Here is a 21736-nt window from a genome sequence, read left to right as displayed (position 1 = left end):
TTGTTCATATACTTTATTTATTACCTGGAGATGACTTGACAAACACAAATAAACCATATTGTCGCAATTGTATGTTTAAAGTCTTCATGTTTCCAAACGTTTCCGTTTTTCTGAAAACTGTTTTCATACAGCGATAGCTGGACGCTTTTGTCCATAGTAGGAATTTCCTCATACGACTTTCTGTGTGAGAGCGCCTCCGGCTTCGAGTATGAATGAAACATACACTGCATGAGTGTTTAGCGCTCCGTGATGTTCATCTCGCCTTATTCTGGGTCCGAATAAAACATCAGATCATGCACAGACTATCCTGTCTCTTTGAATTTAAATCTATATTTATTCACACTGGCTCTTGAAAACCTCTATGCAAACACACTTGCCTGAAAAAGTGCTGGGGATGAATTTACGTGATATGTAGGGGGGGGGGGGGGGGACACGTCCCCCGCGTAATCTACGCCCCTGTGCTAACAATCGAATTGGCTGGGAATTAATTCATTTCAACACAAGAAAACAAACACTTACAACAGCATCGCATTATCATTAAGCTCCAAATACACGGAAATACAGCAAGAGTAAACAATTATGTATCATTGTGTCTCTGTGCTGGATTCTTCTTACTCTACTGTGGTAAATTTCTCTCGTTTATATGGTCCAGGTGTAGAAATCACTGGCCTATAGAGAAAAAACATGAATCCAAGCTCATAAAGGGTTTTTCACTGTGAAATAGAAGACAGGTATGGAATATAAAACCACAGAGGCTGGCACAACCATCCCATGATGACTGTATTTCAGCTAGGTTTCTGTGGCGGCACTGAGATCTCAGTAGGATACTAAATGCATGAGAAGAGATGGCCAAGTGTGAGCGGAATTCAAAGTAAAGTGCACATTGGGTTGTTTCAGTGGCTGTTAGGAGCTCATATAGGTGTTAAGGTTTCATCACAATGGAGAGTCAGTTACAAGAATGTTAAAAGTGTATGTGCGTCTAGGGGTAGATCTGCTGTTTCTCTTTCAATGTGTCAATTTCAATAGACATGTGCTTTCACTGTATGACCTAAATAGAGTATGGCTGGACAATATATTGAATATTCAAAATATATTCAATATAATTATTTGGTGATATAAAATTGCAATGATTTTAATGCACTTTTTATTAGACCACTAATTTTCCTAAAGACCACTGCGGTAGGCCAGTTTGGAGTATGAGAGCGCGACTACAAAGATAATTTAATAGGATCTCTGATTTAAACTTCATTAAAGTGGTGACAAAGCTGGGAAATTCGATTCATTTATGTTTTCTTGTTTGCTTCAAAGAATCAGTTCAATGATTCACTTGGGTCATTGCTCATGGAAATTCATGCGTAGCATTGTGCATATTATGATATGGTTTAGTAAAAATACATACAGGTAAATATGGAAGTTTATTACTATTTATAATTATACAGCAAAACAAAATATATTGATAAAATATAAAAATAAAACATGACATTTTTAACTAGGTTTATAATTGTGGCAATGACCAATTAGTCGAAATGATGGTTCCACTGACTGAAAAAAAATTATGCTTTTAAACCATTTGACAGCAATACATACTGTAAATATCTACAGATGTATAAGAAATTTGACTTTTTTTTTTATTTTTATCGCCCCTTCACAGAAAGTTCAAAACAGCCTTTATACTAAATGTTCTCTTGACACATTTTTCTGCAAACCAACAAATACTGTAATATGTGTGTGTTATAATAACCAGTATAGTCCTCCAATCAAGGTCTCTCTCTCACAACTGTCTGTGGTTAATGAGTGAAGATTATTGTGCTTATGTTATAAGTACTGTGTGTATAATGTCTGAATATCAAAACTAAGATTTCATAATATTATATTATGAAAAGACAAGTTACATGTGAGTTACATTCGCTAACACAGATTCAGATCCAAAACACACAATGTCATCAACTATATATGCTATAATTTATAAACTGATTTTATATACTGTACATATAAATTAAATGAATAATAAAAAAAAACTCTAAAAAAAACAATCCAAACCACAGCACTCCAAGAAAGAATGATGACTGGTGTGTTAGAACGCATGCACTCTGTTACAAACCGTGTCTTTAGGATGGCCCATTAGGAAGAAATAGGGGGAGCCATGGTTGTCACTTTTCATGCACATGGAGAGACTGGAAGGTACCATTCCTATAAGAGGTGAAGTAACAACCTAGACCAATCATTAGGGTTAGAACAGCAGCCACAGGCTAAGACAGTATTAAGATCAGTGCTGAGATAGTATTCAGTGAGGAAAATTGGGAACGGAAGTGAGAATTATTTACTAACAGCCATAACACAGATGAAAGAGAAGAAGACTAGCTATATCTGCATTAATACAAAGAGCATGCTGCCACAGTCATGTTAAAGAAGTGTTGTGTTAGCAGGAAAATTGTATTAGTGTACAAGAGAATGGTTTTTTTTCAATCGCTTTGGCTCAATTCTTAAATTCGATTTTTTTCTCTCTCAAAACAGTAAGTTCAGATCATTGAACAATGATTGAATTTCTTACAAATTTTATGCAAGTTGTACATGTTTTGGCAAACGTGTCCAAAAGAGTAAGTACAGTACAATACTTTGCAGAATAACAATCCACATGACTTGCTGATCAAAACTTATTAGTTAATTCTCAGTGAAACTGTCATGTTCTTCACAACTAAAACATTCCTTTATTGCCTGTTGGAGAAAGTGTTAACAGCAGTATAAACTGATGTTTTTATTGTTGGTGTTTCATTCTTTTTTAACATTAGAAAGTTAGTGAAAAGAAGAAAAATACAACTTGTAGATATCAATCTGCATATGTGATGGACATCAGTTAAGATGATCCCTGGTATTTCTTTTGAAGGCATCTTGAGTAAAACGGTTAAATATTTAACGAAACATACAAAAGACCTGAATCGGAAGCGATGCAACCTGTTTTGAAGAATAGAGAAGTTTGTTGAGCATAGCCCTAATTTTACTTACTCTTGAAATCTGATTCTAAAAAGCTCAATATGACACACAATAGCATTCAGCTAGACAAAACTGATATTCTTGTATAAGCAAAAAAAAATTTTGATTTTTGATTTTGATTTAAACATTTTGACCACTATAGCTCACATGATGACAAAAACATTTTCATTTTGGTGCCAATTTAATGACACAATAACAAGTTGCGAAGCATGAATTAAATGTTTTGGGTGAGTTATACATTTTGTGCTATGTCCCATTAAAAACAGTTGTCACAGTTGCACTTACAGTTTAGAGAATTTTAAGACTGATTCAATAAATGAGCTAAAGCAGTTGAGAAAAACTAACTGATGGTGACCTTTTTCTAAAATGATCTAGGAATTCCCATTGAGAGCAGAATATTAATAATAATGTATCAAATAAAACCCGTCAACTGCACAAATCTTGCTCCTGGTGTGAATAAGTCTACAATAATCCATTATTTCACAACATATTTCAATATGTATGTTGTGATCTTCTGCCAATCTGCTATATTATACATTTCTTAATACATTACCCAATAAAATATGACCTTCTCCAAAGATCAAATTGATGGTTACTCCATCTCTTGAGACCCTGTAAACTAAGTGAACTAAAGCTGTAGACATTTCTGAGCAGTAAGGTATGTGTTCAGACAGTCTGTGTAAACCTACCATACTCAGGGACCTGCCCTGTGCCTCTCTTGAGCAGCAGGCGAACTCTACGGCCACCCGATTTGATGAGTTCAATGGCCCGAGCGTGGGTCATATCCCTCGTGCTCTTCCCATTTATTTCAATGATCTGATCACCAACCTGAAAAACAGACAAAATATGGCTATTATCTGTTTGAAAAGGTGTTTTTGATGGAAAATCCATAAGCAAAACGGTCTACTCTCCAGAATGTTCATCTAGCATTCAAAAACCTACGACAGCTTTGAATTGCACCCTCTCTGGTTTTAATTATAAAATTAATATGACTATCATTTATTAAGGATAATTATTCAGTAGGATCAATATAGGTCCATAACTCATGTCGGCTGTTTCGGTTAAGCGCTAATCAGCATTAGCAGTCATGAATGAGATCGAGTACTCATTAATTTCAGAATTAACATAAATGGATGAATGAATCATGGGTACAAGGTTCCTATGAGCTACAATACTGATGCTCTTCATCAACCGTGAGGAAGGTGTACGGCTATTGGGGATAATGAGGGACTGGTTAATTGCCCTTCTTTGATACAAAGGAAGCCGGTATGATCAATATTACTACAATTAGTTGCCCACCAACTTACTTATTTTTTTCTTTTCATATTTTATGTTTTATCTTAATATTTCTAGCAGCAGTTGTGTCTCTAAATTCATCTTCATTACAGCATAGCCATCAAAGTGCCACTTGTGTAGCGAATCCACCACCTTTAACAATACATTTCAAGAACATTACTGTCAGTACTGTCAGACTGTCTGATCATTTGCTGTGAGCAATATTCCTGTTATTATGCATAATCTGTAGGTCTCATTTTGTGTGTGTGTGGGCTAAGATGGTTTTGTGTTATAAAAAGCTTAAAGATTTTTTGTTCATTTGTTAAATATCTCTGTTACCCTGTCGAACAAACACACATTTTTTGTTGTTTATCCATGTTCCCATGTAGATGGATTTATCTCCACCCTTTTTCAGTGTCTTGCTCTGCCAACATTTCTTTAAAGTGTTATGTTAAAACTAGTTGAAAATAAAGTAAAAAATGTGTCTTGGGACCCTTGCATTTTGTTCCTTTTTGTTGCTCTTCTTCTGCTTCATTACTTCTTGACTAATCATTCAGAAAACCTATAGACTAGTTAATGATACAGACTAATTTATAATACCTAATTTGCGTAGAAAAACACACACACGCACGCACGCACGCACGCACGCACGCACGCACACACGTATATATATATATATATATTATAATTATAATATAATACAATATAATATCATATAATTAATTTTATATTGTAGTAGCCTAATGATTGTTTGCCATTGTGTTAAAAAAAACAGCACAACATAATAAATAATAAAAATTATAATCATATAATTTTGTATAATTCATTTGAATATTAGTTCTGCTAATCAGTTATTAGAGAAGAAAATACGGTTGAAAAAAAACAAACAAAAACAATTTTTCACATCCTTAATAAATACCATAATAAATATCATAATTTCCCTTAACATACAAACAAATAATCTAGACAAGGTTGCATCATTTTGAAAATATAGGTGCCCCTAAAACAGGAAAAGCATATATGCTGATGCTGAGCATGTAGGTGCACTGAACTTGTCTTGTGTCTGTGGACTAATTGGCCAGGGGCTGGGGAAAAAGAACGAGCCAATTATAGTAACAAATGGAGTATTCCTCTCAAATGGTCTGGATAATGTGGAAGTCCTGGCAGGTCGCTGCCAGTGCTGGGCGGCTAGTTTTTTATGACTCATTAAGATCTTGTTTGAATGAGGGGCAGAGAGCAGTATGACCCTCAATTCTCTCATTTCTGACAAGGAGTGTCTCGTTTTTTGTTCCTACACTATGTCTGGGGCCGGTTCCTCTGACCTCTGGGGTGGAAATTGTTAGTAAAAGGATCATAGCTAGCAGTGTCAGCAGCTCTCTCATGTTTTTGGTGTATCTAGAGGGCATGTGTGGAAATCGACAGCAGCAGCAGCAGTGTCTACTGGGGGCTATATGACTTCATGCTTAATGGACTTTTTTAAATACCACGGGTCTGTTCCACCACAAACTAATTATAGATTCAAAAAACATTTTGTGCTGCGGTTATATTCACGCCCCAAAAGAAGACAGGATGATGTTTACAGTCAGAACTGAGGCTCTTGAATGGAAGGTAACGGTCACTGAGTGTGATCTGAAGGTAATGGACTAAATATGAAAGGCTGTAATGAGAGGTACAAAAAGAGAGAGAATATCCTAAGGGGACTGTTTTATTCACATTAGCTATGACAGCTTCATTACAGATACGAGCTGAACAAGGAACAGAATAGCAGCAGAATAGGATGGATGGGTGGATGGATAGATAGATAGATAGATAGACACACAGAAAGACAGATGATGGATGAATGCATAGATAGATAGACAAATAGACAGACAGACAGAGATAGACAGATGATGGATGGATGGATCGATGGATAGACCAAAAGACAGAGAGCGGGAGACAGACAGATTATGGTGGATGGATGGATGGACAGACGGACGGACAGACAGAAGGACAGGCAGACAGACAGAGAGATGATGGAAGGATGGATGGATTGAGGGAAGGATGGATGGACGGACGGAAGGACAGGCAGACAGACAGAGAGATGATGGAAGGATGATTGGATGGAGGGAAGGATGGATGGACGGACGGAAGGACAGGTAGACAAACAGAGAAACAGACAGACAGAGATATGATGGAAGGATGGATGGAAGGACAGATGGAAGGACAGGCAGATAGATAGATAGACAGACAGATAATGGATGGATTGATGGACAGAAAGCTCACCCTCATTCTTCCATTGCGTATTGCTGGTCCATCTTCAGCCAATCGTAGAACGAACAGGTCCATCTTATACTCGTGGCCTCCACGGATACTAAAGCCAAAACCTTTCATACCCTTTTCTAAATCAACCGTGAAGTAATCAAAATCCTGCAAAAACACACACACACACACACACATACACACACATATTATGGACATTTTATGGACATGCATAATGCATACATTATGGAAATGAACTGTCAGTGCCACTTCAGTGAAGAATTATGATATCAGTGTGTATTTCTACTCCATATAAAACTGTAGCACAGTGTATGCATGAATACATAGTGGCAGCAGAGCTACCTGTGGCATCCTGTAGTCGGGTAAGGGGAAGGTGCGAGGGTCAGTGGACAGCTGTCTGTAGTCCAGCAGCGGGGGGTGTCTATAATCGAGCGTTGGTGGCTGTCGGTAGTCTGCTACAGGAGGGTGTCGGTAGTCCACCGGGGGCTGCCGGTAATCAGTGAACGGCTGCCGAATATCAGGTTTTACATCCTGTCTTGCTTTCACCTCTGACCTGTAGCTGAACAACCAATCAGAGCAGAACCAAGGGCATTTGGTGATGTTGAATCTTATGCAAACATTTGGAATATATGCAATAACAAGTGAGACTTGGACTACTTCTATGGTGTTTTTATTGCAATTTCTTGTCAAACTTGTCTGCAAAAATGTGGAAATTCAAAATTGTAGCTTTTTTTTATCAACAAAAGCTGTAATATATATATATATATATATATATATATATATACTGTATATATAAGAATGGGGAGATTCTCTCATAATATTTCCAGCAGATGCCGTCAAAAACGACCTACCACTGACGGAGCTACCTCTCTAATGAATTTTAAAGTTTAATGCAGGATAATGTTCTGTTGAAAATGGCGAAGCCTGAGGAGCTCTAGGGTGTATATTGAAACTTGAGTGAGCATGGAGAGGAAGTGAAATCATTGGTCCCTGCAGGCTATATGAATGATTAAAAACTGTTTTAAAGAGCCATGTAGGTAAATTATTCAGTTCTGTAAGAGATAAGTGATTTTACGCAACAACCTAACAGTGAGAGGGAGTCTGTGACTCAGAGAGGTTCAGATTCACTCTATAAATAGTGAACTTTAGTAGAGTAGCTACTAGAGCAGAGCAACAGTAAAACTAGTGCAACAGCTTAAAACATATTTAAGTAATAATGTAATTTGTGTTGGCGCCTTGCCTGCTGTCATTGCTGTAGATCTGTACTGGCACTGCGGATGGCTGGGTGGGCGGGTTCTGTTGGGTCACTGAGCTAGGCTGATTAGCTGGGCTGGTTTGAGTGACAGGGCTCGGTTGTGCTTCTGAACTAGGCTGCATTATGGGGCCGGGCTGAGGTGCAGAGTTGGGTTGAGGGGTGGAGTTGGGTGGATGGGCAGCACCCGTCTGGTTCACAGTGCTGGGTTGGCAAACTGGACTGGGCTGGGCCATAGGGCTCTGCTTCTCTGAGCTGCCTGCAGAAGGCGTGCTGTTTGTCTCTGAAAAATGGAGAAAAGACAAAAAGCTAAGCTATTTTCAGAGCTTCTCTTTGTAACACAGGTTTTTTTTAAATTCTAAAGCAACAGTTTAAGGGTTGCATGAGTACCGTTTGCATGTACCGTCTATGTTATTTTACCACTAAATTCACAGAAATAATCATGCAAATAAAATAACATCGCAAACATGCCCAAAATCTGTGAATGCAATTTGAATGCCACAGTTTTCCATGTTGGAGGCTGGTTCTGAGCGCTAGTTCATGAAGTATTCAGCAGACTACCATAATCTGGCATACTTTACTAAACGGCACAGCATTGCAATTTTGAATAAGGCGGAATCTATAATAAACATAATTTACATAGAAAGGAAGCATGTTAGCATGAAAAAAGAATGCCAATGAATAGTTAAAGTGGATTTCTGTACCATAAACAAATGGTGCAACCATTTCGTGAATTTGCATTTCTAAAGGATAGTTCACTTAAAAATGAAAATTCTGTTATCATTTACTTACCCTCATGTCATTATAAACCTGTATGACTTTCTTGCAATTTTAAATTGTATTTTTTTTTAAACATTTGTATTTAATTTTAGCACTGACATTTCAGGCACAATCTCACAACCCCCCTGTAATTTTATCACAAACTACTAGGGCTGTCCAAAAAAAATTCGAATATTCGTCGAATTTAAAATAAAAATCCACATTCTAATGCAAAAACATTGCATTCAAATTTTAGGTGTGCATCAGGCAGCTTTATCAGTGGTGCACGAGATACGATGACGATGTAAGTGTCATTGCATTTTAATGTTTTTCTTAGCCTATCCAGTTGAACCCACTAGATGCGGCACTGCTATGTTGTTCATTAAAATATTGCGGGAAAAAGACCATAATGCGGAGATTATGTTGTTTACGTCAAAACCGAAACCAAACCATTCACACAGAATGCATATTTATCACATTTTCTAGAGGGACATCTATCATTGTTACACTCGCCAACAAAAGCTGTAATATATATATATATATATATATATATATATATACTGTATATATAAGAATGGGGAGATTCTCTCATAATATTTCCAGCAGATGCCGTCAAAAACGACCTACCACTGACGGAGCTACCTCTCTAATGAATTTTAAAGTTTAATGCAGGATAATGTTCTGTTGAAAATGGCGAAGCCTGAGGAGCTCTAGGGTGTATATTGAAACTTGAGTGAGCATGGAGAGGAAGTGAAATCATTGGTCCCTGCAGGCTATATGAATGATTAAAAACTGTTTTAAAGAGCCATGTAGGTAAATTATTCAGTTCTGTAAGAGATAAGTGATTTTACGCAACAACCTAACAGTGAGAGGGAGTCTGTGACTCAGAGAGGTTCAGATTCACTCTATAAATAGTGAACTTTAGTAGAGTAGCTACTAGAGCAGAGCAACAGTAAAACTAGTGCAACAGCTTAAAACATATTTAAGTAATAATGTAATTTGTGTTGGCGCCTTGCCTGCTGTCATTGCTGTAGATCTGTACTGGCACTGCGGATGGCTGGGTGGGCGGGTTCTGTTGGGTCACTGAGCTAGGCTGATTAGCTGGGCTGGTTTGAGTGACAGGGCTCGGTTGTGCTTCTGAACTAGGCTGCATTATGGGGCCGGGCTGAGGTGCAGAGTTGGGTTGAGGGGTGGAGTTGGGTGGATGGGCAGCACCCGTCTGGTTCACAGTGCTGGGTTGGCAAACTGGACTGGGCTGGGCCATAGGGCTCTGCTTCTCTGAGCTGCCTGCAGAAGGCGTGCTGTTTGTCTCTGAAAAATGGAGAAAAGACAAAAAGCTAAGCTATTTTCAGAGCTTCTCTTTGTAACACAGGTTTTTTTTAAATTCTAAAGCAACAGTTTAAGGGTTGCATGAGTACCGTTTGCATGTACCGTCTATGTTATTTTACCACTAAATTCACAGAAATAATCATGCAAATAAAATAACATCGCAAACATGCCCAAAATCAATTTGAATGATTTGAATGCCACAGTTTTCCATGTTGGAGGCTGGTTCTGAGCGCTAGTTCATGAAGTATTACCATAATCTCCATAATCTGGCATACTTTACTAAACGGCACAGCATTGCAATTTTGAATAAGGCGGAATCTATAATAAACATAATTTACATAGAAAGGAAGCATGTTAGCATGAAAAAAGAATGCCAATGAATAGTTAAAGTGGATTTCTGTACCATAAACAAATGGTGCAACCATTTCGTGAATTTGCATTTCTAAAGGATAGTTCACTTAAAAATGAAAATTCTGTTATCATTTACTTACCCTCATGTCATTATAAACCTGTATGACTTTCTTGCAATTTTAAATTGTATTTTTTTTTAAACATTTGTATTTAATTTTAGCACTGACATTTCAGGCACAATCTCACAACCCCCCTGTAATTTTATCACAAACTACTAGGGCTGTCCAAAAAAAATTCGAATATTCGTCGAATTTAAAATAAAAATCCACATTCTAATGCAAAAACATTGCATTCAAATTTTAGGTGTGCATCAGGCAGCTTTATCAGTGGTGCACGAGATACGATGACGATGTAAGTGTCATTGCATTTTAATGTTTTTCTTAGCCTATCCAGTTGAACCCACTAGATGCGGCACTGCTATGTTGTTCATTAAAATATTGCGGGAAAAAGACCATAATGCGGAGATTATGTTGTTTACGTCAAAACCGAAACCAAACCATTCACACAGAATGCATATTTATCACATTTTCTAGAGGGACATCTATCATTGTTACACTCGCGTCTCGCACAAGAAAGCCACATGTTTAGAAAGCCATGTAAAATTAATGTAAGTTCAACTTTTTAAAAACATGTCTCAAGACTTTATGGCGGTTTTTCCCCATCCTACTGCATCTCATGTTTTTAAATGAAGAAAGTACTCTTTGTGATTGGTTTTCGGTCCTTTGTATTAAACTATGCATACATGCATTATTCTGTTTTGTTTCTAATTGTTTAAGCAACTTTAATTATATAAGGTTTATAAGCATTATTTTAAACATTATGCACTTTTTTCAAAGATAGTCGTGTTATTTTATTATGCTATTATTATATTTTATATTATATTTTATTATGCTATTATTAAAACGTTTTTATTATTTTGTTCGATGCGCCCTCTTGTGGCCTCAGGAGAGAAGCCAAAAGTTTTTTTCCCACCCTAACTGAAATTATGCCTTTTAAATTCTAATATAATTAGAATATTGATAATGTTTAAGTACAAAATTCGAATTTAGTTTTTCAGCTATTTTGACAGCCCTACAAACTACCATTCAGAAAAAAACAGTAATAGCATCCAATGACATTTTAACTTCTAAAAATACTTATATTATGCTTTAAAAAAAAATTGTCAAAGGATAGCTTGTTTGAAATAATTCAGATTATTTAAAAAAACAGTCAGAGGCTCCTTAAAGCTACAGCGTAAAATCTCTGCTTCACAAAGCACACGGCAAAAATAACATTCCACAAACACCCTGACCAGTCCTTTTACCCCACCCTCTTCCATTGTTCAGAAAAACAGGTAGTCCCGCCCAACCTCACACTATTGGTTGAGCCATTTGACATGTCAGAGCAATGTTCAGGAAGTCGACCTGTAAATGGCTTACTTAAAGTTGTCTCTGCATATTAAACTCAGATAAAAGAAAGTATTTTAACATTGAAATGGCTATTACACATAGTCGTTTCAGTAGAAGAATTATGTAAGAGTCAATCTTTGCGTAAAAGTCCCATTCAAACAGTTTCACAGATGTCAACTCACCCTCCTGAGGGATGATCCTGAGTGTGACGCTGAGTCCCGCGTCCTTGATCAGTTTGACGATGTCGGCGTGTGGCATGTTGACGATAGACTGATTGTTGACGGCCAAAATACGATCTCCAACCCTGAGCTTCCCACAGTGGTCTGCTGGACTTCCCTCAATGATCCGGCCGATCTTATGGGGTACGGCTGACAACACACACGCACAAATACTTTTTACGTAACGCATCGAGAGAGCTCTCTATCTGCACTCTGTCCTTTCCTGTTAGTGGATCTGTTTTTATATACGAGTGTGGGCGCTGCATTAGAACATTGTAACTAGCCTCTTCAGCACTCAAAAAGGAGTGCATCCATTATTAATACACAGGTTTATGAGGACATGCTGCACTTTTAAAATCACTATTGCCCTTTGAAGCAGCCAACCTGAGTAAGCTATTACAGTAAAGGAACATTCCAGATTGAAAATAAGTTCAAATTAAAGTGTGTGAAGTGTACAAAAATAATTATTCCTTACCAGCAGCAGCTGCAGATTCAGGCCTGTTCAGTGAACTGATAATAACGAATCCGAACCCTTCGCTCTCCTTGCGCTGGATGGTGACATCACTAGGCTGCAGATTGTGATTGGCTACAGTGTCTGGTGGGGAGGAGCCTGTGGTGGATGGGGCAGAGTTTTGCAAGGGGGCGGAGTTGTTATAGAACATTCTGGAGTTGAAGTCACTCCTCGGGGAACTGTGCTGGGTCGATCCAGGACTGCGGCCATTCTCTGGACAGTGTTCACCTGAAGATAAAACAGCGAGAAAGAAAAGGACTCTGAAATCAATGGTTATATATATTTACGAAGCTGATGGGAGGAGCCAATGAGCAAGACTTCAGTCTTATCATTATTAAGACACAAGAAGTATTCAGACATCCATATTTTATCTGAGAAATACAATGTGTTAAAAAAAAAACATCCAAATTATTACCAGGCCTAGAATGAATATAAATCTGAGTGTCGTCTTCATAAAAATTATAATTAAGCTCATGTGATCTTAGAAGAAGTCCGAGTGGAAATATGTAAATGCATAAAAGTAAGGGGCCTAAAATTGAACCTTGAGGAACACCCGTACGGACAGAGCCCATCCAAAAACCACTCATACAAACAAACTGTTGAAGATCAGTGAGGTAAGATCTAAACCAGGTTAAAACAGTCTCAGAAACACCAAAGACAGTTTCGAGACGATTGATTAAAAGGTTGTGATTAACAGTATCAAAAGAGGCACTGAGATCAAGAAGAATAACAACAGAGCGAGAACCAGAATCTGAGGCTATTAGCAGATCATTGGTGACCTTGACCAAAGCTGTCTCAGTACTATGAAATTTTACTATGAAAGGGGTTCAAAAAGATGATTTACTATGAGATGATTGTGCAGCTGCAAAGCCACAACACATTCTATATATTTGATTCTAATTGGTTAATCGTTGCATTCAATGTGCAGTCAAATATTTCTGTATTATGACCACTAAACTGTATATTTCAGAATTTCATGAGTATCTAGTCAAAATAAGAACATGAAAACATCTTTTTGGACAGGAAAGGAGGTTTTGAAAGTGACAATATTTTTACATAGTAGGGTACAACGGGGCTAAAGTTTACCACTAGATGGCACAAAAACGTGGAGTAGTACTTTCCAAAACATCCGCTTTTCATGACGCACGCGTGTATTTATCTGATCTTTGATGCGATCGCGCGCAGCAGCGCAAAGTTGATTCTGTGCTTATTGATCTAATATTTTATGTTTTTTTTTTAAATGTTGTCGATTTAAGTAGCAAATGAGAATTGCTCAAATTAATGCATATATTTTGAGACAAAGGTCTTCTTTATGATTTTCAGTTTTGTTTAAAGGGCTAAAGGCACACAGTAATTAACATGATAATTAATAGATGGCTGACTTTTCCATTTGTTGAGATGACATGGTTAGATTCAGATGGTACATATCATATATTATGTTGGGTGTCCATATTAGAGATAATCACCATGTTTAGAATGAAACCATCATATTTAAAAACATGATATTAATCATATCATATAATAAAATATCATTTGTTGTTACTACTGTAAATAAATATTCAATTATTATTAAATATCCTTCAATACTTTCAGAATCTTTACTTATTAAAATGATTTTGTTTCTGTATTTTAATGACATTTCATATTTTATTTTTCAAAATAAGCAGAAAATAGTACAAACTTTGCTAAAGTGATTGTTTTGAACAAGTATTAACTTAGACATAATAAAAAAAAAAAAATTAGCTTAAAAATTTTAACATTATTTTACCTGAAATATTTGTATCAATACCGTGTGACTTTTACCCCATGCTGGTGGGCCTTTTACCCCGTGTGTGGAGTAAAAGGCCCATCATGCCACCTCATACATTTATAAGATTTTTAAACAAAAGAAACAACTTGAATGATTTATTTTCACACAAAATCTGTTGCTCCATTAATGTCCAATACAACGTATATATTTTTTCTGAAATTATACATTTTAGGTGCAGTGAATAGCACATTTTTTTCTTAAGGTGGGCCTTTAGCTCCGTTGTACCTTATATAACGATTTACAAGCTTGGGTAAGATTTTGTTAGTTTTCTTTGAAAGAACTATATGCTTTTATACTGCAAAGACACAATAAATAGTTTAAAAATGACAGAAAATACATTTATAATGATACGAAAGATTTCTATTTCAAACAAACATTGTTCTTTTGAACTTTCTATTCATCAAAGAATCTTAAAAAAAGTATGATATCAGAATTATTTATGAAGGATCATGTGACACTGAAGACTGGAGTAATGATCCTGAAAATTCAGCTTTGCATCACAGGAATGAATTACATTTTTATACTCAAAATATATTCAAATATATATATATTCAATATTTATATTCAAAATATTACTAGAACAATTATAACTTTAATATATTATTTATTTATTTATTTTTTACCTCTAACAGGTACATTAAAAACATTAAATACAATTTTTAGATACAGAAACAGGTATCAACTACGATTAATACAAGTGAATGTGAGAGAGAGAGAAAGAAAGAAAGAGTCTATAGTATAGGGTTTGGCTAAAGCTGGTCTGAAGTCCTTCTGTGATCAAACGGTAAGCCAAAAAAAGCCAGCAGCCAGACATTGCCTCAACCGCTCCACTGAGATGAAAAGGGGGAGAAACGATTGTCCAGGGAAGATAAGACTGAGAGGATGAGCCAGACAGCGGGATGGATGAGGGAGGTAGAGCTCGAGAGGGAGAGAATCTGAGCCTCAGCTACACCAAGAATTATTAGACAGAGTGGACGGGAGAGAGACAGACAGAGGACACATAATAAGCAGCAGAGTTAACAGAACCTGCTTCATTACCTCCATATATATACTTTGCAACAATCTATAAATGCTGTAACTGTCAGGAAATGACAAGCTTTAGCCTTTAAAGGTTGTTTCTTCAGCTTCAGGCAGATTTATGCCCCAAGGGTTTATTATTATAACTTTATTATTATTAAAACAAATGTCATTTTTTTTCTCTCTCTCTTTTGATATATGAACATCATATTAAATCTGCACTGGAAACTTTGGATCATGCTACCATCTTTTATTCTTGTTATTTTTCAGATGTGTTTTATGAGCATATTTTATTGCTTAACTCTTGTCCTAGACCCAGACTTTTAATCTTAAACTATGAAAATCCATTTTGAAAATACATGTTACATGTTTAGAACTATGATCATTTAAAACAAAGCTGAAATAAACTATTTCATTGTTTAATTTATGCCAATTAAAATATGAATGTTCCTCATTTGGTGTCATTTCCACCACAACAATCAATTTTGACCCTAATAAATTTACATTTTTATAACAAAAATCGAATGTTAGTGTACTTGGTTACCATGGAGACAACAGTGAAGTGCATGCTTGAGATGAAATATAACACATGTGACGGTGAAGAAGGTAAATATCACATATTTGTTCAGATTTAACACAAATAAACAGTCAAATCCCTTGTGTTTCGCTAGCTTGCTTGTGGGGTGTAAAAGCTTTTTTAAACATTTTATGTTCACTTTTGATATTATGATTGTGTGTCATTTCCAATCAAACTGTAATATTTGTAATATTATGCAGAAACGTTGTTGTTTAACTGTGTTTTTAGGATGTAGCAATGAAATTAGCCTTAGCAAGACAAAGAAGGTAGCCACTTTCCACTCAAAATGTTAAAAATGACATTTCTACCACAAATTGCTATTAAACACAATAGATATGACACTATATTAAAAGATGTACGTTCACTGTTGGACATTGTTGGTAGACAAATGAAATAAACATCAGCCATTCCTCACCTGTGGACTGAATTCTCCGTCGTACAGTGAGTTTAACCTGCCCAGTCCGAGCCGCCCCGTGCATGAGGTCAATGACGTAACGGTGGGGTTTTCCAGCCACAGGGATCCCATCGACTGACATCAGCTCGTCTCCTGGCCGGAGACGCCCGTCTTTATCTGCTGGGCTCTTCTCGATGACTGCACCAATCAGGATCTGTAAATGCACAGCACGGTTATTACAGACTCTCTTTAAACTATATAAGGAAACTAAAGTGGACGAACAGACACATTATCATGGTAGCAAATGACAGTGAGCTCTGTTTTAGGGAGCGTGTGGTTAGTCCTAGAGTACGGGCCTTCTTCTGAGCCTCCGGACTCACAGGCTGTCCTGGTTCCTCTCCGCCCAGGATCCTGAAGCCAAAACCGGACTTCTGTCTGCGCAAGTGCACCTCCACCTCCTGGAACTCTGATGGTGTTAATGAAAGCACACATTTATCTCACAACTACGACTATTCTCATCCTTCAAGTGTAATTTAGTGTTCTGGATGACATTTAAGACCCCCATTTCTGTTAATTGAGTACTTAATTTGTAAAATCATTCATTTTATGTTCTTGAACCTGCATTGAGAGCTTCATTCTCAAGGCAGTGCGAATGACAAGTGGCAAAAGCTGGCAAAAAATAAAATCTCCAGCTAGTATTTCACAGAGGTCACAATAAGTGCATAAAAAATGAATACTAGACTTTCAGACTTTATTTGCATTTATATTTTCGAGTTTATATTTGACTTTTTTTTGATGCACCTTTAAATGATTTTAATGTGCAAGGCATTACACTGTAATTTCTATTTAGACTTTATTTTATTACCATTTCAGAGCAAATACATAAATACTAAATATTATTTCTAGCCTTTTTTTTTTTTGTAATGATAGTTTTGATGAAACATTTCCTTAAAATTGGCATATGATTTTAGGCGTATGATTTTAGTATTTGAAGATAATAAATGCAGAAAAATGTCAAACTGCAGCAGGCCAAACTTTATGCCAAATATTAAAAAAATATATATATATAATATTATATTATATTATAGAGGTCATAAAAACTGGATATAAAAAATTAACTTCAACAAACTCCTGTCAGATTGTTTCTGTTTTGGGTGTAGATTTATTTACTCACCGGAAGGGTCAGCTAGGAGAGCTCCTCGAGGAAGCCCTGGCTCTAAGAAAGGGAGAGATACAAGGACAGCCCATAAATCACTGCTTATATAAACACACACAACTCTAAATATACTAACTACAACATATACATCACCTGTCTCACTAATATAATGCCCAACAGCTACAAAGCAATGAAGATATATGTGAATATACAGTGCCCACAAAAAATGCACTTAAAGCACACTTAAAATGTCATTTCATAATAAAATGATGTGAACTACTTTGACAATTCTGACTGACTTTTAATCAACTGGTGTTTAGGTGTTTTTTAGTGGATGTATGAAGTCAGTTCTTGATTTTGGGGTTTTAATTATATAATATCTCAAAACTCAAGTTCATCTCCTGGCTCAGAGCAGACAGACACTGAGATCGGTATGAGCAGCGCATTTCGGCCTGAAAACCTAAACACGACCATACATTATGCTATATGTATATTGCATTTAAACTAGGTGCCAGGTGAAGCTTGAGCCTGATTCTGAGAGGGAGTCTGATCGGAACGGCATCATTCCTGCAACCTCATCTGCCTCTCTGCTGGAGCTGGTTGATATTCTGGTGATATTTAACCAACATATTGATATATATTGGGATGATTTACATGCTTTTCATTCGACTGTAGCAGTAGGCTGGTTTAAGTACGACAGTGTCAAGATGCTAAGCTCTCTAATTTAAACCTCAATTGCATTAGAGTTTGATTCATTTAGGCAAATGAGCTCTTTTGAAATGAATCAGTTCAGAATTAAATTATTTGTGGAAGTCTCTGTGTGATATTTTGCATGCTTTGGAATGTTTCAATAAACATATGCAGTTGAATGTTGCTGTTTATTATTATTTATTGTAAAATGAGCGCATATAAAATGATTAAATAATTTTCTTTGCATTCAATAAGAAGAGCATGGAAAACACGCTTTAAATACATTAACTTTTTAATGATTGATAGAATTTACCATACAACGCCATTTCAGAGCAAATACATAAATACTAAGATATTAATTTCAGCCTTTCTACAACATAAATATTGTTCAAAAAAGTGTTTTTTGATGTCCTGATAAGGTTTCATTCAAAAAAAGTATAAAGCAAAAGTTTAAAGGTATAAAATGATAAAAAAGGTAAAAGTATAAAGGTTTATGAATTCAGCCATCAAAAATGACATAAAATATGCATTAACATAAACAGAATACGTGTCGTTGTTGTTGTTAAAACCTAAGCTCCTTAAAAAATGCTTGAATATAATACGTATTTATGAGATTTTAAAAGTTTCTATTAACCATCTTGACAGAATGCAAAATCTCTACAGCATCTTTGCAACATCAAGTGCATTTTCAAACAGCTATAAAACATTAACAGTGTTGTGACTGAACATACTCAAACATTCCTGACACTTTCAGTTTAGAAAGAGGTGCAAATTCACAAAATGAGGCTGTTTAAAGCATCTTCCTCAAAAAATGAGACGTGGCTCACAGAAAAATATACAAAATGTAAGCAACTATCAGGAAGCGAGCATACTTACCTTAAAGAGAAACCAAACTGTTTGCACACCAAGTCTATAATCACCAGCGTATCTACAATAGATGCTAAATATAATAATAATAATAATAATAAAGCAAAAACCTCTTATAATTCTAAGGAGGATCATTGCACAAGAGAGAAAGTAATCATCAACACTAACCAACATTTCCATTGCCAACCTGTCATTGCCAGCTGTGAATACTAGAGAAAACTATATACAAAATAAAGGAGGAGGTATAGACTAGGAAACAGTAATGAGGAAGAGCACACCTGCTGATTTAAAACAGTTGAAAAATGTCAGTAGAAAAAGGTTTATGCAAATAGCCAGTGAAACGATGAAGTGACCAATAATGGGAGAGCAGACAGAAGTTGAAAAGAAGCGCCTGCTAGCAGCAGAACATGTTGACCTCTATCGATTCAATCGCTGTCAATCAGTTTAAAGCACCTTTAGAAATGCAAAATAAACTCTATTGACAGTTCAGACTTATTTGTTCAATATGCAGTAGATTTCAGGTGCAGTAATAAGTATGAATTGGTGCATTTCAAACTATTTGTTGAATTAAACATACACTTCTACTTAAAATGCAATGAATATGAATGTTGGTTCATATTGGTTTCTTTGGTTAAGAAAGTACCTGTATTAATAATGTAAAGTGTTATATAACCTCAAAATCACTAAGACCACTAAAGTTCTCCCAGACCCCAGAGCAGCTCTACAGATCTCATTGTGGGAAACTTCCAAACTGACAAGATGCAACAACCTCAAAACACTTACCATGGAGGACAACATTGTAAGACACGACAATGGAAAGGTATTTTTTGAGTCCAAGAGAGCTGGCATGGTCACTCAAGTCCATGTTCTAACCAGGCCCAACTCAATAAGGCACCAGTAAAAGTCATTTTTTGGTCCAAATGGAAAGTTGTAGGTGAACATATTTGAAGTTTAATATCAGTTTATTCAGTGGCCATCTTGAACTCTATTTACTCTTGTTAACAGACATTCAAGTACAGCTCTGATAGGATTAATATCAGTAGTAAAAGCTAACAACATTTGTAACATAAATTTGGCTTCTTTAGTGGCTAAAAACTCCTTATATAAAAGCAACTCAATTTAACTTCCATTTCTACGGCCGATATTTGACGCTACGATTTCTTCCATTACATTTTTTACAACTATGTGGAGTGGAAAATTCAACCAATGAGATTTCACTGTGAGTAGGGCAACTTTACATAATGCTACAGAAATACAAATCAAGTAATTGCCAAAATTTCATGTCACTCATTCCGAATCTCACTGAAAAGATAGCTTTTATCGTTAGCTGCTTTAGCACATTGTGCCTCATTAGGACACGCTGCTACATACCTTTTGACATGTATAACAGGAAATACAATTGGTGTTTGATGTGCATAAGCAAGTGTGCAAATTTCAGTGGAAAAATACAGTAGGTAAACAGCACAGATTAGCAGTAGGCATTAATGCTAGCTTTAGGTGCTAGCAAGAAGTTGCTTCAGTTACTTACGCCTATTCTCATAGATAGCCCTGGACTTCTCATACAGGTCATAGGGGTCAGGCTTGGTCAGGTCAAACTCTGGACCTGAGGGCCAGTGCAGATATGGAGCGCTGTGAGGGAGAGCATGGATAGATAGACTGGTTGTGGGACTGCTGTGAGGATCCCAATGTTCCACGACCTGCAAATACACCGGCATTCAGTAAAGCGCCCAGCGCTGAGCTTATTAATATGCTGAACTGAGTAAGCAAACTGCGCTCTTCCAGGCAACTTCCGCCTTGGAATTTCACTGGCCGTGGGATAGGAAGGTGTTTAACAATGAACTCGCTTTGCGGTAATTAGTTTTTAAATGAAGCATACACTCACACAATACGTGGCAAGTTAGTTCTAGCTCAGCAAAATAAGGCCGCATCAAGGGCTCATCAAGGACGCTTGATGCGTTTCTCTATTGCTGACGACACTGAATGTAATCTTGAATGTAAGCTGTGGGCCAAACCACTTCAATACACCGGGATCTTGCACAACACCCAAAATTAGGTTATGCAAATAGAATGTGTGAAGAACAGTAATCAGGCATAGTCCACTTTTTCTAATATTAAAGCTGTTGTCACACATGATTTGATTGCTTGCTTTGAACCCAAGTTTGATTCCCCCACCCTCTACCTCTGCTAGTCATTTTGCACTTTTGTCATTTTTACTAGTTCCGATTCCTCTTAAAGGGGTCATATGACGTTGCTAAAAAGAACATTATTTTGTGTATTTGGTGTAATGAAATTTGTTTATACGGTTTAAGGTTAAAAAGAAATGTGTTTATGCGGTTTAAGGTTCAAAAAACACATTATTTTCCACATACTGTACATTATTGTTTCTCCTATGCCCCGCCTTTCTGAAACGCGTCGATTTTTACAAAGCTCATCGGTCTGAAAAGCGAGGTGTGTGCGTACAAAGCGTCACTGTGATGCCGTCTCCCAGCAGGACGAGACAGAACCAATAAAACCCATTACAAATGAGGCATTTGTTGCATCCAGTGGGGACATAATTACTGATTATAATGACTTATACTGTGTTTTTACGCATTGCGTTGCGTATCGTGCTGCGTAAACATAAAACCATGTCTGCATTTGTGATCAGAGAAACAACAAGCGCTACTCTACACTGCTCAAAACTCGCGTTTGAATCATCAGTGGCAAATTATTTAAATATAAAAAACTTACTTACAGGCTGTGAGTCAGAAGCGGCAGACTGTCCTTGCAAAGTTGGAACTGCCCAACTTTATAGAAACAGCCTTTGTGCCACAGACGCATTAGGCTACTGGT

General features: G+C 36.6%; 1 protein-coding gene across 1 annotated transcript in view; it reads right to left on the bottom strand.

The window, feature by feature from the left end:
• The window catches only part of magi2a (membrane associated guanylate kinase, WW and PDZ domain containing 2a), a 229420-nt gene that overhangs the window by 10054 nt on the left and 197630 nt on the right, over positions 1-21736 (bottom strand). The window contains exons 12-21 of the mRNA XM_016475753.1: positions 20433-20601; positions 17366-17407; positions 16548-16657; positions 16213-16405; positions 12358-12621; positions 11847-12032; positions 9553-9847; positions 6868-7084; positions 6529-6672; positions 3681-3819 (exon numbers count right to left, since the gene is read on the bottom strand). Coding sequence (XP_016331239.1) covers positions 3681-3819; positions 6529-6672; positions 6868-7084; positions 9553-9847; positions 11847-12032; positions 12358-12621; positions 16213-16405; positions 16548-16657; positions 17366-17407; positions 20433-20601 — 1759 coding nt within the window. The remainder of the gene's footprint in view (positions 1-3680; positions 3820-6528; positions 6673-6867; positions 7085-9552; positions 9848-11846; positions 12033-12357; positions 12622-16212; positions 16406-16547; positions 16658-17365; positions 17408-20432; positions 20602-21736) is intronic.

This window comes from Sinocyclocheilus anshuiensis, unplaced genomic scaffold (assembly GCF_001515605.1).
Source record: "Sinocyclocheilus anshuiensis isolate Anshui unplaced genomic scaffold, SAMN03320099.WGS_v1.1 scaffold200, whole genome shotgun sequence".
NCBI classification, from domain to species: Eukaryota; Metazoa; Chordata; class Actinopteri; order Cypriniformes; family Cyprinidae; genus Sinocyclocheilus; species Sinocyclocheilus anshuiensis.
Note: the sequence above shows the minus strand (reverse complement) of the source record. Positions and strands in the feature narration are given on the sequence as shown.